At 40.1% G+C, this 18,958-nt stretch overlaps 1 protein-coding gene across 2 annotated transcripts; it reads left to right on the plus strand.

Moving 5' to 3' along the window:
* Nucleotides 1-6,225: 6,225 nt before the first annotated feature.
* ranbp3b (RAN binding protein 3b) lies at nt 6,226-16,487 on the plus strand. 2 transcript variants are annotated; one of them, XM_086204208.1, is made up of 17 exons: nt 6,231-6,305; nt 8,444-8,499; nt 8,839-8,875; nt 8,973-9,050; nt 9,163-9,234; nt 10,308-10,373; nt 10,578-10,670; nt 10,839-10,948; nt 11,327-11,443; nt 11,733-11,833; nt 11,948-12,023; nt 12,122-12,218; nt 13,352-13,476; nt 13,568-13,688; nt 14,001-14,143; nt 14,819-15,014; nt 15,302-16,487. In XM_086204208.1, exons 1-17 carry the CDS (start codon nt 6,284-6,286, stop codon nt 15,343-15,345), a joined length of 1,554 nt encoding a protein of 517 aa, XP_086060334.1. In that variant the 5' UTR covers nt 6,231-6,283; the 3' UTR covers nt 15,346-16,487. The 2 variants fall into 2 exon arrangements, with proteins under 2 accessions (XP_086060335.1, XP_086060334.1); XM_086204209.1 differs by lacking the exon at nt 10,578-10,670 and having other exon boundaries at nt 6,226-6,305.
* The last annotated feature ends 2,471 nt before the right edge of the window (nt 16,488-18,958 follow it).

An 18,958-nucleotide genomic window follows, 5' to 3' on the forward strand; every position in this document is an offset into this window, starting at 1 on the left:
ACAGGGAAAAGTGAAGTTGTGGTTATGATGGATTAATAACCTTGGATGTTTGTCAGAAGATGATGGTCCACTGCCAAAGGAGCTTGGTTTCACGATTTGAGATGCTACACTGGGTTGTCTTCAGCAATTCCCTCCAACAATACATGTCATTTCATTGCAGTTCCTGTCAATTTACAGGCACATGAAGAATTACATCTCCAAGAAAGTCATTCATCAGTGTGTGAGAAGCTTTATTTTGGCACACAGAACAGAAACGCTACAGAGGAGATGAGGACAGAGCTGTCTCACGCGCTGTAGACTGAATAATGATACTGATCTAACGTGTAGCAACCATTTAAACAACAAATGAAAACAAACAGAGGAAAGAGATCCAAAAATGAAATAATGTTCCTCTGATTAATGTCTTATTTTACATTTCACTGCTTTTGAAGCAGTCACGTTTTTAGGATGCGATGATGAGACAACAGAAGAATACAGGAAATCTGAAATCCTGTGGTTGTCTTCCAGCTGGGAGCATTAAGCTATTTTAGAAAGGTTAGTGGTCACCAAAGGCAAGGGCCTCTTTATTGCAGTACAGTGAAGTCTTTGATTTTTAGTTTATGTTTGCTGGAATCCAACCAAATTATAAATAAATGACAGATTAAAGCATTCACAACTTTTATTACATTAGAAATAAAACAAATCCATAACAAAAATAAAGTGTCATGACAGCGTTTTCTTTCTTTCTGTCTTTCTTGGACTTTTTTGTGAAACAGGATCAAAGTGTTGGGGTACTTGATAAATGGTTATAAACTATTACCAGGACTAAAAAATGATAGAAAGTATCTAACCTTATACTTAAGAGGACTCAGCATTAAAGCTCTGGAAATGTGCTTGTGGATTTGACAATTATTATGTTTTTTTATTGTCACGGTGGTGCAGTGGTCAGCACTGTCGCCTCACAGCAAGAAGGTTGTCAGGGCTGCTGGCTGGGTATGAAGCATCCAGACCCCTCAGGTCATCAGGGACGGGTCTACTCAGTGTCCCCAGGGTCAGAACCAAGCAGGGTGAAGCTGCTTTCAGCTTCTGTGGTCCACACCTGTGGAACAAACTCCCTGAAACTCTGAGGTGTGCATAAACTGTCAGCTCATTTAAATCAGGGCTGAAAACACTGCTGTTTACTGCAGCCCTCTTATAGTGTATTGATTTGGTATTGATCTGGGTGATTTGGTATTGATGGATTGATTTACTATTGATTTGTCTGCTGTCGAATTGATTTGAAACTGTTTTATTGACTTTATATGACTTTTGAATATTTTAATTCACTTATTCGATTTTAAACTTTTTAACTTTCAAGTCTCTCTTTACCTCTGTAAAGCACTATGAACTGCCTTGTGTACGAATGGTGCTATACAAATAAATTTGCCTTGCCTTGCCTTGGATCGAGCCTCGGCAGGAGCACGGGGTCTGTCTGTGTGGAGTCTGCATGTTCTCCTTGTGCCTGTGTGGGTTCTCTCCAGGTAGTCTGGCTTCCTTCCACAGTCCAAAGATATCAAGAGGGGACGAGGTTAATTGGATACTCTAAATTGACCACAGACGTGGCTGTGAGAGTGAATGCTTGTCTATGTGTGGAATGGATGGATGGAAATGGTATATATTTTGATATTATCTTGCAAAAAAAAAAAAAAAAAGAAAGTAGAAACTTAGCTGGGACATAATTAGCCACTATATGTCCACAGCTGATTTACAGTGGACTTTGGCCATGGTGAATTATCGCAATCCAAGCAAAACTGTTACTGAAAGCCCAAGCCAAGCTCTCTGACAGATGAAGGCCCTCTGAGGCAAACACATGCAGTGGCTTGTCATAGTTGTGCCTGGAGGGATATCTGAGGTGTAATTCTTTCCAAAAAGAATTGTGCAACCATTATTCTTATGAAATGTGCTCAACTTATTCTTCTTTAACCATAATTGGACAAATATTTATGTTTCTGTCTGTATTCACTTGGTGTTTTATGTGTAACTCTCTTTTTTCTAGCACTTGGTCCCTTTCACAAAGAACAAATATGGGAACAATTTGGGTCTGTAAAAGAGCTGTTAAATTTAGTGTGTGATCTACGGCTGAGTGAGAATGGTGGAGAAAGTAATGATAAATGGGTTTAGTTTCTCAGCGGAGAAGGGCCGCAGTTAATAACAACTTCATAGGGGGGGGGGGGGGGCTGACAAGGTCTGTAAATATAGAAGTTTGAGATTTTGAAATTATCCAGACAAAAATGTTCTGAGGATGTCTTGATTAACTTCATCAACATCGTGTTTCTGGTGGTGTTTGCTGGACTTTCAGCAGGACTATGTGAAAACTGAGGCCAACCTGGCGGCAACATGGAACGGCATGTTTATACACTTTGATGTACTCCTTCTGATGGTTCAAGTTGTGGTGGGTTACTTTGAAGACTGAAAGTTTTGTTTAAGAAGTGTTAAGTTTTTATTTTGGGCCTGAGCAGAAATGTCCCGGTGGAGTCTTTTCCAGTGTTGTTGTTGAATTGATTTGGTTGAATCTGGTATACTCGGGCACGGGGTCTTTATGTGTGGAGTCTCCATGTTCTCCCTGTGCCTGTGTGGGTTCTCTCTGGTACTCCGGCTTCCTCCCACAGTCCAAAGACATCAAGAGGGGACGAGGCTGATTGATACTCTAAATTGACCGTAGGCGTGGCTGTGAGAGCCAATGGTTGTCTGTCTATATGTGTTGGTCCTGCGACGGACTGGTGACCTGTCCAAGGTGAACCGCGCCTCTCGCCCGAAAGCCACTGATAGGCTCCAGCCCCCCTGTGACCTTTAACAGGATAAGCAGAAGAAAATGGATGGATGGATGGAATCTGGGATAAACTTAACTCACAAGACATTGTGAACATGTCCATTGACTGACTTGTAAAATCAAAGAAACATATTGAAAAATACCATTATAATACACACACACACACACACACACACACACACACACACACACGCGCGCACACACACACATAAGCAAATGTAGTATTTGTGAAGGGGAGGCCATCTGCCAGCTTTTAATGCTAGTTTGCCCTCTGGTGGCAGCTAACAAGAATTACATTGGCTTTTTATGGATGACGTTAACATGTGGATCATGAAAGGGGCACAAATCTTTAGCTTGTTCTTATTGAGGATCCCCCAAATCTCTCTCAAGTGTCATCTCTGGGTCTGATCAGAGTGGACATGTCTGTGTTTACACCTCGAGGAATCAATCAGCACCACAGAACCGTGCAGGCCTGATTCACAGCAGAGTAAATGCAACTTCTGAAAGAGCAGCAAATAAGAGAGCACTAACACAAGCCGGTGTAAACAATGCTGGTTTCAAAAAAGGGCTTTGCAAATGTTTTATGAGGAAGGAAATTCATTCAACATGTTAGACCTCAAGGATACACACAAAGCACTTGATGGGAAACACGGGACATAAAACCAAGCAAGCTATTTCCATTCTTGACATTAAAGGCTGATTGTTAAAGTGGGTGAGCTTTGGAGTTTTATTTTTTCTTTATTTCCTTTCATAACAATAATCTTTCATGCGCGGTTAAGATTGTGCATGGCTGTTTGAATCTGTCTTCTAAACTGTTTCGATTTTAAGTGTAATGTAACTTTGCAGATGTTTGATGATTAAATTAGCATTATGCAATCAATAAGATAAAAGAAATACCTTTGCTTTGAGTGATACTGAATTGAATGCACACGTCTTCTCTTGGCCTAGCCTGTATATTTTGCATGGACTGAAGCAAACCTGCACAGTTACGGCAGTAAATATATAATCAAGAAAGACCTACTCTTCTGTGAGATAATGTTACAGCCCTGTGTGTGTGTGTGTGTGTGTGTGTGTGTGTGTGTGTTTCTGATGGTTTGATACGATGGATACCACCTGGAGGTGGAAGGAAGGCACAACCAGTCAAACTGTTCAGTCCTCATACATGTTTGATCCCTGAGTCCTGGGTTTCTGGGTGTCGACTACCTTAATGGGTAGTGTTCTGACTGTATGTGCGTATTCTTCTTCAACACTACAGAACTTTTTTCTTATCCCTCAGTTTAATCTTACAGACAGGAGGCAAAGCCTGATGCCTATTTATAACTCCTTGCAACTTACATCTATCTCTTGAAACATTAAAGTATTTGACATCTGGGTGATTTTCAGGTGCAAATTCTCCTGCTTTGGGCATTTATAGCCGCCAATGGTTAAAAAAAAGTCATAAATAGGAATACATTTATGCTGAGAAAATGTCATGAATAAGGCCCATTATTTCACGTATAAGGCAACAACTGTTGCTCTCCTAACTGTTAAATATGCATCAAATAAATGCATATAAAACTTATGGACAGGATGATTAAATTCAGTCCAGTTGGACTGCAACAAATTACAGAAAACTGTGCAAACAAACTTAAATAGCTACAAGAAGTATAAACAAATGACAGATTGTTTTCATTGTCCCCAATACTCGATCCAACTATTTGTGTCAGTACTGGATCCATATCTGATATCAGTGTCAGATCAATGTATCCCAGAGAGGTAAATAGAGACAAGCCCTTCCTCATCTGCTCTCTTTTTTTTTGTAAAGTGGAATCATTGGGATCTGATTAAATTTGCTATCAAATCCACATCCCTCCTGTCAGAATTAGTCTTTTGTTTTCCTGGGACCTGGAACAAGTTCTCCTGCTCTGGTGCTTTGGTGTTAAAATCTTCATCTTGTCACACAGCTGCTTTCGCTCGTGCACAATGAGCAGATTGTCATGTCTGCATAGCATTTCCACCTCCTCCTTCTCCATTTGGCAATTTGTCTGATTCCTAAAGGCCGTGTCATGTTGTCATCACTGATAATGGCAGCAGTGATTGATGACAACAGAGCTGTCTCCATGACAACTAAACAAAGAAAAAGAGCCGGTGGGCCTAAGTGGAACTGTGAGTTCATGTTTAAAAATTTTTTTTTTTTTTTTAGTAGAACTATTTACACGGGCCAAAACTTCCACAAGTATTTGTATTTTTATAGAAGGACTGTGACAAAATTGTCTAGAAAATTATTGCTCACTGCGGTCTTTGTTTAACAAGATTTAGTTGATTAATGATGTTCTTGGAGAATTAGGGAGGAAAAGAATAAATCAATCTATGACAAAATCTGTTGTCAGAAAATAGCAGTGGGACACATGAGAGCAGTTGTTCGTCTGTTTGTTGGGATCACAAGCTTCTCAGCACTAACAACAGAAAACATCAAATAGAGTTCCGACTCCAATATGGAAAAGCCTCTAGCGCTGTGCAGGCTCATTTAAACAAATAAAGTTTCTTTTGGGATTTTACTAGTTTTATTTCAAGCAGCGAGGGACCACGGCATTTATGCCAGTTCATTTCCATGACTATTCCCCACATTTAAAGAATGTGATTCCGCGTAAAAAATGAAGTCTAACCGTGTCAAAATGTATCACAGAAAAGCATCGTAACATGATACAACATCAACATGTAGTAAAATTAAATCTATGTTAACCAAAGGAGATTTTTCTCAGTCAGCTGAATTACCTGAATTACGTATTCTCAAATATTCAGGTATCCAAACATTAAACCACGTCTCAATGAATTAAATTTTCATGATTTCTTCCCAAGATTTTGCTGCAATTCATTCTTTTTTCAAACGTTTACAGGCCTGTAAATTGCATCTAATCCTTGTTTCAAATCTATGGATTGACTATTTATCATGTGGATAGCAAGGAAACCTGTGGGAGAGGACTGCACCCTGGAGCCACTAAAATACTGCTGCCACAGGCCAAAGAAGTCAAATTTGGGACAGGAACAGGAAGAGGACCAAGCAAAAAGACAGAAGTGCTCTCACAAGCACCCTGTGGGAGACAACTACGTGTCATCATGAAACTAATTATAAAACAGCCTGAATCTGACATTGATGTTAAAATTAAATACAGTTAAGTCATCAGAAATTAGGTAGGACATATAAAGGATTTTTTATATATATATATAAATGCTCGTTTCCTCTAGTGTGAAGAGTTGCTCCAGCAACTTTGCCTGGACTGTCCAAACTCACTGAGATCTGCTCCTGTTTTCAGCTGGAAATAACAACCTGGCTTTTGCGATGGGCAGACAACATTTAGTGGTTTATTTTCTGTGGTATATTGGCAGGAGTAGGAGAAATTATGGGTTCGCCCTGCAGTAGTAAACGGTGGCAACGTGCTCCCTGCCACTGAAAACATTTCTGCCTCAACTTGTATTATCTGCGCGGTGGGTTGTGGGTGTGTGCGTCGAAGTAAAATGGCGGACTTGGCAAACGAAGGTGAGTAAGTGGCAGTGTGAGAAAAACAAAACTGACTGTGTGGCGATAAGAACGGTGCCTTTTCATTATCTGCACATTGGGAAAGTGAAATGAAGCAACTCGACCGTTGGTTAATTTTGGACTCAAGTGCATTACAGCTTCGTGGTGTTTACAAGACTAAAACGTTAGCTACTAGGCTAACATGCTAAATGCTGGGATATGTGTAATATCTGGAATGCTACGGAACGCCCTCGAATACTGTCTGCTACTAGCTGGCTTACTTCCTAACGCTAGCACCCGGCTATTTATAGTCAGTGTGTTTTGCAATCTGTAGTGAGCTGTTTTGAGTTAAATTTCTTATAGATACAACCCTTTCGGCCCATAGAAGTATTCTACAGATATAGCTAACGTTGTAGTTCAATGTTATCAGCTGTGGAATATGAAAAGAAATCGTTACTGAACTAGCTCCTGCGTGTTGGTTAATGTTGTTAGCGTTCAGTTGCAGGACTGTTTGACGTCTATTTGGGCGCGTAGAGAGAAACTCGTCGGTCAACGCGTGAGTGTAAAGGTGGATATATATATTTTTTTAAATATGTGATCGATACCCACACAGGATACTTGATATGTCAATGAGTGCAGAATTCAATGAGGATCTTGTTGTCATTGCTGGTCGGGCGAGATGAGTCATGCGAGATGGAGAGCATTAGCATGCTAACTATAGCAAATAAGCTAACCTGCGTCCGGCTTTACGGAACAACCGGTGGCGCGGACTATTTCCTGGATCGGGTCAGATAATGTGTAAGTGCTAGCATGTGGATATAAGCCGGGAACATCTCCGGCTACCTGTATTTCCTCATTGAATGATATTTCATTCAGGATTACTAACACGCATTAGCCGATTTAGGTGATTGCAAACTGCAAAAAGGTACTCAAATGGGTGATTAAATATAGGTCACAGTACATTTTTCAGGTTTCTCCTATTAAATGTGTTTAATCGCATTTATAAATAGATAGTGATAACCACGAGGGTGTGAGATTCAGATGGTAATAGCTGAACAGTTTGCACGTTACCGCATTCATTTACACCCCCAGCAAGGCTCCAAAACGACAGCGATGCTACACCTGCTCAGGCCCTACCCAGACTGAGAAAACCTTTGTCTGCTAATGTTATAGGATTACACATCTTACAGAGGTGACAGTGTGAAGGTAGACGCATTAGGTGCTTTCAGGTGACATGAAATTATTACCTGCCTCATCCAGCGCTATACTAAGTGGATGTAACGACGTTTTTCTCAGCGATTTATTAAAACAACAACATTTTTAAGTAGCTGTTGTGAAAGTTTGATGTCTTTTCCAGTTTTTATTTGATTATATGGACACCGTTGTCTTATTGCATTAATTTATTCATATGTGATGATACTGTTGCAAAATCAGATCAATCATTATCAGTATATGTGGCATAATGTGACCTCTGAGTAATGTGGTATAGTCTGATTGAGGGAGTAAATTTGTGTGTGTTCATGTGCTTTATCCAGTCTCCTCTTATTTTTACTTTCCCTTGTAAAAAAAAGAAACCAAAAAACTCTTGCACTTATGAGTGCAAGAGTTGTCTTATGTGGTTGAAAGTCTTATCAAAAGGGCTAATTTGGATATATTTTATGGATGTGTGCTCCACTTATTCATGATAACTAAAGTATGAGTGGTTCCTTACAGATTGAATTAATTCACACAAACCACACAGAAGTTAATATGCTTTGGTATGTTTTGACATGGATATTAATTCTTATTTTTCATATGTAAAAATATCTTAATGTTTAGTCATGAAAATTTGCCTCAAAGGCTCAGGAATGGAAACAATATTTTTCCACCGCGAGCTCATGAATTTGTTGATATTGTTGATGTATTTTGGATCCTCTTAAATTTTTGGAAGGCTTCACACAATTTGGTAATTCCTGTGATACCTCAAATGTCGTACTGCACATAACTTTCAAGGTGTCATCAAGACAGTTATTTAAAAGGGATTATTGTAGACCACAGATTGAGAAGGCTGAGCTGTAGCTGTTTTATATTAATCCTTCAAATCAAGAACACTCAAAGACTGATTTGCTGTATACCTTGAGGTAGTTCTTTGGTGACAAGCCTTTGTTTTCTCCTAACAGACAAGCCTGCTATAGCGCCTCCTGTGTTTGTTTTTCAAAAAGATAAAGCACAGAAGGTAAGTTTCCCTCTGTTTTTGAAGTGTTCTTCCACTATTTTGCAGACTGTACACTGATATTCAGTCTGGACTGAATATGCATACATTAAAGAAGAGGTGTTGAACTGACTGAGCTTATCATCTTCACCAGTAGCAATACTAATAAGCTTGACGAGAAGTGCCTGATCTCTGTCATGAGCATTTTCTTTGAATTACTATCACCTTTACCTTTGATATGTCACAGCTCCAGACTGAAAACCAAGGAGGGTTATTTGATGAAAGTATTTGATTTAATACTTTGAAAACTTAAGGTACCTCTTTTTAAGATGCATGAAATTCAAACATTGGTTTTTCTTCCAGCGATCTGCAGAGGGCTCAAGTGCAGAGGATGGAGAGGGTAAATCTAGGGTCCAAACTGACTGATTCTTTTGTTAATATTTTCATTCTCATAAGTTAAAGTCAGGATATTGATGATATGTTGCTACCACTTTCAGATTCAGATAAAGACGAGGGAAGTTATTGCCCCCCAGTGAAAAGGGAGAGAACCTCATCATTCCCACCCCCACATTCTGGTAAGGGCACGTGGTGACTAAGCAAAGCATTTGCTTTTTTTCCCTTGGTTCTTGCTTCTGGTGTACAAGACGATTTGTATGCTGAGTGCAATTCCTGTCCACTACTTTGCAGTTCCCAAGAACAATGTATTCATGCCCTCAAGTTTCTGCCAGTCTCCTACTGGGAACTCTGACTCTGAGCCAGGTGAGGTATCTCGACCACCAGTGGTTCCCCTTTATAGCTCAAAGGCCCACTGCACTGAATCTTGGTTTTGAAGGTTAAATGAGACACAAAACACTGACTTAAGATTGTTTAACAACAGCATTTGGTTAAATATCAATGCAACTGTGATTACTTTTTTATTTGTAATTTTCTTCTACTCATACTAGTTACCTGCTCTGCAGCACTGATATTTGCATGAATAGAGGAAAATGTTCAGTCTCATAAAAGTACAAAGTTGGACGAAGAAGTGACCCCAACCCCCACCTCCCCTTCTCCCTCTGGCTGCTGTGGTGTGTGTCTGTGTGTATTATGTCTTGCAAGCTAATGGCTAGTATTGTCTTTTAAAGAGGATGTCACAATAACAAAAAGTCAGTTGTAAATTCAGAGTCCTATCATGGACATTATGAAAGCATTTAATTGTTGGTTGCATTTCTCAAGTTTCATCACAACGTGTGTGTGCATGTGTGTGTACTATGTTATAACTGCTGATTGATTTTATAACAAAGTCTTTTATGCTGAACTTCATCACAGCCAGTCTAGCTTTGCAAAATGTCCAAAGTAATAATTTGTAACTTCAGTTTCAAACCAGAGATCTTGATGATGTGGTCAAACTTGACATTCTAAACATTGATTCCTTGTGTAGTTTGTTTTACATCTCAGTGGTACAGCTTTGTCTAGTGTAGTGCTTCATCCTAAGACTTGAAACTGCTGGTTATTGGGTTGAAAATGTAGCCCAGATTGTGAAACTCAAGTTATATTCACTGGAAACGGGAAGGATCTTGTGAATGTTGATGATAAAGAGGATACTTGTAGCTTTAGCCCTAATTAGGACCAGGTCATGTAAATCTAGTAAAGCCACTGAGACGCAGATGTAGAGAAGGTTCAAAGGCCCTTGAGCCAGCCATTTTACTGCTCAGGAGTTTGAGTAAAACACAAAGAAGAGTGAACAGTCTTCAAGGATTGTGGTAAAAGAGGTGTCAAGACAGACGGATGCATCTATGGTTGCTAGCGTACTCGGGAATTTTCATTTATCCTTGTTGTTTCCATCTTGCCAGAGGAGAAACCTGTGGGATTCCGTTTAAAGCCACCAACTCTCATACATGGGCAGGCACCAAGTTCAGGTTTGTGTTTGATGTCTTGTAGTATTTTCCTACATTGTCTTGATTAAAGTAAAAACAAAAAAAACAACAACAACACTTGAACCCAAGCATGCACTCTCAGAAATGGAATAGGTACATTTAGACTTTCAGATGTAAAACTATTACACAACATTGTATAGAAACGTATGAGACTTGGAAATCCAACAAGTAAGTTGGCTTTTGCAGGCGTCCCAAGTCAGAAACCCAAGGAGCAGCAACGCAGTGTTCTCCGCCCTGCAGTTCTTCAGGCGCCACCCTCAAAATCACATTTAGAGTCCAGTATGTATCATTAACTTGATACTTGAAATGTTCTCCAACATAATTTGAATCTGCTTTTTCTGACAACGTATTCATTTAACCTTAAGCATTGTTAGCTTTTATATTGCAAGTATTTCCTGCATGTGGGCTACATTTGCATTACTTTATTTTTTCTGTCTGTTTATTTAGACTCCAGTTGTGGAACTAACGGTGTCAAAAAGTCGTCAGATGGTATACCTGTGACCCAGTCCCTCTTCCTGAACAACACAGAGCACTCAGCCACCCTGACCAAGTCACTGGTGAGGACGAGCTCATCCTGTCCATCATCTCAGGCTGGGCATCGCAAAACATCTTTAGTTCAGGTTTTACTCCTTTGTTTCAGGCAGAACGTAGAAAAAAGATTTAGGATGTAAAATATTCATAACAGAGCTACAGCTTTTCTTTGTTGGTATTTTCATACTCCACTATAATAAAGAACTGTCGAGTCAAAAACAAATTTACGTTAAAAAAAAAAAGAAGAATCACTGTACTACCAAATTTCATTCAGGTCAACACTGATCTGTGTAAATGGCCTATTGCTTACTTTACCTAGATAGATATGTTGGATATAACCACCTGCCTGCAGTAGAAATACAAGTTTGACTCTGCTTCTTCTTCTTTTTTTGTTCCAATTTCAGAAACATGAAAATGAGGAAGATGGAGCAAGTGGTAACAAAGATGGAGGCGGCAAAGAGAAGGAGGCAGATGTAGCAATATCATTTGTGTTTGGTCAGAATATCAAAGACAGAGCAAAGGTGAGATTTTACTCTCATACGTGCTTGTAATAGAGAGGGAAGATGCTAATGTGACAGACACCCGGGTGATTATTATTCATTTATCACACATTTATTCATAATTTTGTGTCATTGTTCTGGATCAGGTATGTTAGGAATGTTCGGATAAAACTCGGGCAATTTGGAAATGTGGACTCACTCATTCATTTGCTATGCTATGTTTTAGTCAGGGCTTTAATTTAATGAAATTGTAAAAACTGTTTGGATCCTACACAATTCCATATTCAACATAATTATACTCTTTCTGCAGTTGGACGAGAACAATACAGAAGACAAGTCAAAGGATAGCGTGCCACTGGACTCTCAATCAGAGGGCACTAATTATTTCTTACAGTACATCTCTACCCCAAGGTAAAGTCTGAATGAAATGGTGTCCCCTTTCAGGTATTTTTAGCAACTCATTTTGTTCGCAAGTAGCTTCCATCAAGTTACTAAGGTCTTTTTTCTCTTTCCTGCTTTTTTCAGTTCAAAAAATGCCACAAAAAGTACAGACAGTGGGGCAAAATTTGTGTTTGGGCAGAACATGTCTGAACGAGTTCTGGTGAGTGTTTCCAGCTTGTTGAATAGCTTGTCTGCTTTCTGCAGTGTTTAAAACAAGAACAATAATGGAGCTTTGAACAAAATTTGTTTTGTTTTCAGAGTCCCCCCAAGGGCGAGTCCTCAAATGAGGATAATAAAGAGGTTTCAGCTGCCCCTGCTTCTGAACCCTCATCACAGGAAACAACCCCAGAGAAGGGTAAGAACTCCAACCCAATTACCAGAGAAATGTTTGCTGCTTGGCTTGAGTAATAATAGATTTAAAAGAGACACAAAAACGCAAGACCTGAGACTGCAGCAGTTCAACAGAAATATAACTGTATGGTAGAGACTCCTCACATTGGACAAGTTATGTAAAGTGTTGTAATATTGGCATTAAAATAAGATGTGAACTGATGTTTGATAAGCCCACATAAATTGCCGTGGGTGTAATGCTAAAAATGAATACATCTGTAATTTGAGATGCAGGTTTCACAGCTCTAGCCCCCACCGTCTGCCTCACATCTGCATCCAGCCTGGCGCGTATTAAAGCAGATAACTCGAAGAAAATGTTGGACTTGCATTACACAATTTGAAGATGTTATACAACAGACTGTCTTTTCATTCACTGACCTTTTTTATATTGGATTTCATAGAACCAGAGATGAAGTTAAATTACAACCCAGGCCCAAAAAAATCCCACCAAAAAATGACTGCTTTCTGTTATTTTGTTGGTTACACATTAATGGTTGTGTGACTTAGCAGGATGGTACTTCAGCCACACTCATGCGGCTTGACAGTGTGTCTTTCACTGTCTGCTCTGGCCAAGACTATTAGAATAAATTCAGCAATTCTAAGCTGCTGTGTGCACAGTTGTTAATCATTATGATAAATGTGCTCCACAACAACCACACTAATCTGTGGTGTTCTTCATTCATGCCTGAGAATAATGGTGAGTGAGTGAGATCAGGCTTCACCACTCTTGTGGTCACAAGATAATAAAGTATAACAGGGTATTTAAAAATGCACAACTGTGTCATTCATAAACAAATTCCTTTTAAATGCCATATGATCCTTCTTGGGATTTCAGAGGCTCTACAAAGCTTCAATTATGGGCGCAATCTGTCCAAATTGGCTCAAGTGTTACACGAGGGAAGGGGAGTAGGCCCTACCATTCAAAGCTGACTGCCATTGGCTGTTGTAGGGAGAAGACTTCCAGCTCATATTGGCTCCAAAGTGGCGTCAATCAAAAGTTCAGAGTGCAGCCAGCGTTTTGGTTTATATGTGAACATCTGCCGCTAATCTGATGTGATGCAACAGCAGTTTTCTCACCACTGTGTTTTCTGTTCCCAGTGAACAGCGTGTCAGAGTCTTTGGAGGAGTCTGCAGCAGCGTACACCAAAGCCACAGCCAAGAAGTGCATCTTAGAGAAAGTCGATGTCAAAACCGGAGAGGAATCGGAAAGCAACGTTTTACAGGTAGATGGTGGGCTCATTTGACTCAAGGCACATCGTAAATGAACGAGGTAGAAAACGATGCAATCTTTGTTTGTCTTCACTTTCATTTCAGATGCAGTGCAAGTTATATGTTTTTGAGAAGACAGCTCAGTCGTGGATAGAGAGAGGTCGAGGTTTACTGAGGCTCAATGACATGGCATCAACAGACGATGGCACGCTACAGTCCCGTCTAGGTAAACACGCCTGCAGGAGTTTCCTGGGAGAATTACAAACACCTCACCATCAGGACAGTAGATCAGCAGTTTCATGTTTCATTTAGGACACACTGCAATTGAGAGATGTCCTACTGACTTAAATGTTTCAGACATACACAATATGTGTGGCGTGATGAGGTAATGTGTCTGTTTGTTCAATACCTGACATGAACACAAGGGGGAGGTGTTTCTCCATGTTACTCACTGGACCTCAGAGCAGTGGATGTGTGGTGTGATTGTGGACTGTACAATAAGGTTGTTTTGTTTTGTTTTGTTTTTTTAACCTTGCAGTGATGAGGACCCAGGGAAGCCTCCGGTTGATCCTCAACACTAAGCTTTGGCCTCAGATGCAGGTGGACAAGGCCAGCGAGAAGAGTGTACGAATCACTGCCATGGACACAGAGGACCAGGGGGTCAAGGTCTTCCTAATATCGGTACGTATTACAAAACACCACCACTTAACGAATACTTTAAATGAGTAGCTGTCAAGTTGTGCTTGTTTTTGACACTGATTGTCTCAGGTTCTTATCGGCGTGTGAGAACATTATAAACAGCTGGCTGTTGTGGGATCCCAGCATTAGGCCGGGCTCACTCTCCTCCACATGGTAGCCTGCTGCTAGTAAGCCTGCGTTGGTAGCTTAACCATGTCATGCTGTGAGTAGCCTGTATGTGGAATGTAAACAAATAAGGCTTAGCTCGCTGACAAACACATTTCCTTTAAAAACTTCATAGTGAGTCAGCTCATGTTTCATCACTTAAATATGAAGCTGCAGGAAATGTTTGGTTTGTGTGAATTTAATAAAATCATTTTTTACTGAGTGGTAATTGCAAATACAAGGGCTTTCAACAGTGTCAATATGGCTGCGGTGATGAAGTGGAGTGAACAATTAGAGGATCTTTCTGCTTTTCTTTGTCCTTTTGATCAAACAAGACATTTGAAGACGCCATAGTGGCCCCCAAGAGGCTGTATTGGACAGCTTCTTTTCCTTTAAGTTTGAAGGAAGACCTTAAGCATCAGCGTCAAGCTTTTTTGTGTTGAAATTCAACACTCACAGAACACATGTCCCACGTTAAAACCATTCCTGTTGCTCTCTCTCTCTCTCCTTCAGGGTAGCTCTAAGGACATAGGTCAGCTGGCTGCAGCGTTACATCACCGTATCTTAGCCCTAAAGAGCAGAGTGGAGCAGGAGCCCGAGGCCCCTGCTACAACCATCCCCGAGGCAGCGGTACCACAGTCCAACGAGGACGACAGTGACGAGGAAGACAATACCTCTGCCTCTGCTTCAGCCTCCACTCCTGCTACAAGTCAGTGGTTTTACTCTGTCAGTTCCCCAGGCCAACTAATACTTTAAAATACAGGCCTTAGTGTGCGGTACAGTGTAAACAAGTATTTTGGTTTCATACATTTAACGCAGTATAAATGACACTGTTAAGCTTATCTTTTTAAATAACTTGTGTTCTTATGAACTAAAACTTCATTGATATTTTTTTTCTGACCTTAAAATCAGAAGTCCAACCGTTTCTAGGATCTGTAGAATTGTGACACCCCCAGGTGCTGTCTTTGCCAACCTGCGGCCACTGTCTTCCTGCAGGTAATTCAGAGGGAGGAGAGAGCCAGGCTGCAGGAAGCACATAGCGTCACTGTTGGACAGCCTGCTAAGATGCTGTTGTTGAGGCATTTTGCTGTAGGCATCTCCATGGACACCCCTTGACCAACATGGTCCTCCAGACCAGTACTTTTGGATATTAGAAGTCTAGCTCCAGGAAATAACCCCCTGTGCCGGAGTGTCTCACCCAACTTGTGCAGTTCATCTTCTCTGCAATCAGCGTCATATATGGAGTCGTCTCTTCCCTCCCTCTCCTGTTTTGTGTTTTATTTTTGTTTTCGAGTATTTTTTCCTCTCCCCGATAGCAAAAATAAAGACTTCAAAGCTTTGGTTTGGGACTTTTCTGCTCATCATATTGATGAGTGTAAGGGTGTTTTCCTCTACATTTTAAAGTATGGCACATGTTAAGACTGCAGTTTCTACTTTGGGACCTTTTTACTCACTCTACAGCTGTACTTCTAGACGCCACACATCCAGAGGAGCTTCATTCACAGTGTATTCGACTAGTCATTCAGCCAGTTGTTCGAGTCCTACATCGATTTCAACCCTTCCACCCATGCCCCAACATCCCATACAGTCTGTGTATTAGGTTTTGGCAAATGTGTAATTTATTTTTGGCCGTCATTTTCATGAGGCATTTCGACACGTTCTGTTTGTAATGGCTAGCCAGGACCACTGAAGTTCTAATTAATAGCAGTTTCTTATATTTCCTATCGATTCTAGTGAATAAAGACTGAAACAATACAGTTTCTGCTAACGAGTCTATCATTGGAAGACAAAAGGGCAAGATTCAGCTTAAAATTTTCTTATTAATAAGAATATGTTAACCATTCTCCCCTCCTGGTTTTTAAAACATTTTTTTCAACTCAAGAAAATTAATCACTCATGCATGCAGCAGGTTTTTTTTTTTTTTTTCTTTAAACATCCCAGCTGTTTATTGTGTTGATACATATTTTTATTTTGGAAAATATACAAACTTTTTATTGATTTACATTTGGAAGACATGTTGGAATGAAGACTTACTTCATGTGTGGAAAAATGTGTGAGTGATAACTGTAATACCCTTTGAATGTCATGTACATTTGAATATATCATTTAGTAGCGCACCATGTTTCATGTTTTCTCATCTCCTACGACTGCCCCCTTTACAAAATAAAACTTTTTGGACTGACCTCTGTGATAATTTTCCCTCTGACATCTTACTTTCTAACTTGAATCCAACTCAATAGGAAGGAAGCGCTACATGGAATGTGAGTGTTTCACCTGCTTTGTGTTGGTGTGTTGCCCTTGGCTTACAGGTTGATGAATGCGGCTCTCTGAGTGTTTCACACCCAGCCTGGTTGGTATATTGTATTCATCAGGAACAAGGGCATGAATATGTGATGTGTGCGCCCCCTCGTACTCAATTTGACCACTGCTGCTCCTAAACGGGCGCCTCTTGTGAGTGACAGCAGTGGTGTACAGCAGGTGACACGCTGGTTTAAAACGCGTTTTAACAGCCATCTTAACACTTTCTCCACCTCCTGAGGTTTAGCTTTTACAGCTTTGACCAAATTCGGGAAAACAGACCTTAAACACTGAAGCAAAGTTGCTTCGAGAACTTCAGCGTGGACTGCCAAAATTATTTTGGGGCATCCTTGAGTTCCCTGTGAATGTTTGGTCAATATTTGAAGGAATGTCCTCCAGGTTTTCGTAAGAATTCATGTGAGTTTACAGTGACTTACGATCATTGAAATATTTTCAGTTCATCGTGAAGTACCTGTTGACTTACGTGGCAAATTGTTGAAATAAGGGTATTGTAGAGGTAAAGAGTTTATGTGAGGGGATGGTGACCTTGACCTTTGACCACCAAAATCTTGACGACCAATTTTTTTAAAAATTATTTTTAAAGGGGCATTGCTGAGAAATCACATTAAATGAATCAGGCAGATGGATAATCTAAAAATCATGTAGCATTTTAAGCATAATTCTAATAATATTTGCACAAAAACACAAAATCCTGATCCTCATCAAATACTAAACTTCCCATTATGAGAAGAAAAGAGAATGTAGGAAGAAACACTACACGATGGAAACACTGGATAAAAAATATAAAGTCAATAATGTCAGCGCAAATGTACATATTCCAGCGTGATAATGATGATATGAATACTTAGGAGGAGATTTTTGATGGCATTGGATGATATATCACGTAAACGCAGTTATTTAAAGAAACAACAGTTGAAACAAAACTAAATTTCTCTTGTATTGACTTGATTGTACACAGCTCTGTGGACGACGAGGTCTGTGATAAGGTTTAACCCGCCTGACAGACCATCACTCAGTCTGGGTGACAGACTGTGACCCTCCACATGGACAGCACACACTCCAGGGATTAATTAGACTGGATAAAGCACAGAGCTGTCCTGCTCCTGCTGGGTGCACATTTACTCATTAACATAAATCATCTGACATGTTACTACGTTTCAAGACAGCACGTGAAGTGCATGAATATAGATTGTGACCTGATGCCTTATTGTCATTGTCATTGAAAGGAAAATAAATCTGGCGTATTATTGCTAAAACCCCCTACAGGTACCAACTTGTTCTATCCAGATGGGTTTTTTACCTTCTTGACACCAACATACCTCATGGGATAGACTGATTTACGGCAGGTGACACAATAATGAGTGTGTTTCTCTCAATGATAATTATAGGTTGTATTATATTGAAGCAACGGCGTTCGACATATTGCTCACGCATCGTTTTAATGTCAAGGTCACGCAAGGTCAAACAGTTTAGTATGTTGATTTTCTCAGTCTGGTTGGTTAGCAGGGTTGCCTGATACATTTATCATGTGTCACAGGTTAATCTGAGATTTTTTCCAGCATAATGTAATTTTTAAGGAGGTCACAGGGAATAGAAAATAAATATTTAATGGCCAAAAGACACTACAGAGCTCTGAAGTGGCCATAAAGAGATTTTAGGGTTGGTTGACAGTTGGGGCGGCACGGCTCAGAGGTAAAGTAGTCGTCCAGTAACTGAAGGGTCGCTGGTTCGATCCTCACCTCCCCCGGTGACCATGTCCAAGTACCCTTGAGCAAGATAGTGAACCCCCCCCCCCCCATCCTTAATGGATAAACAGTATAGAAGATGAACGGATGGATGGATGGAAGACAAAAGACTGAATTTCACAGGACATGAAAAACAACGGTACTGAGCTTAAATATTCATATAAAAGTATAAGGGGCAGTAAAATGCTCTAAAAACTGAATTTGGAGAACTGAGGTCACGTGACATGGACGAGGTCATGTGACACAGACGCTACTGAGAAAAGAAAGCGTTTCATTTTGTGGTTAAAACAAATAAATAAATGAAAAAATTTCCACGAAGATCTTGATATCAATAGAAAAGGCAAAAAAATGAAGTGAAAAGAAGAGCGGACTCATAGCTGGTCCTGATTAGGAGTCATAGGTCCATGAATATGACAGATAAAGTGATCCCACAGTTTATGAAACACAAAGGATTTGGAACATACATTTAGGAGCCACTAAGATACAAAACAATATTCTAAGTATAGGGATCTACACATTAGTTTATCCACTGAAAAAACACTTTTCGCTCTTTACACTCACCTTTCTCACTTCACACGTGACCACAGGA

The sequence above is a fragment of the Aulostomus chinensis genome, chromosome 5 (genome assembly GCF_037954235.1).
Source record: "Aulostomus chinensis isolate RoL2024-O1b breed Wild chromosome 5, RoL_Achi_v1.0, whole genome shotgun sequence".
NCBI classification, from domain to species: domain Eukaryota; kingdom Metazoa; phylum Chordata; class Actinopteri; order Syngnathiformes; family Aulostomidae; genus Aulostomus; species Aulostomus chinensis.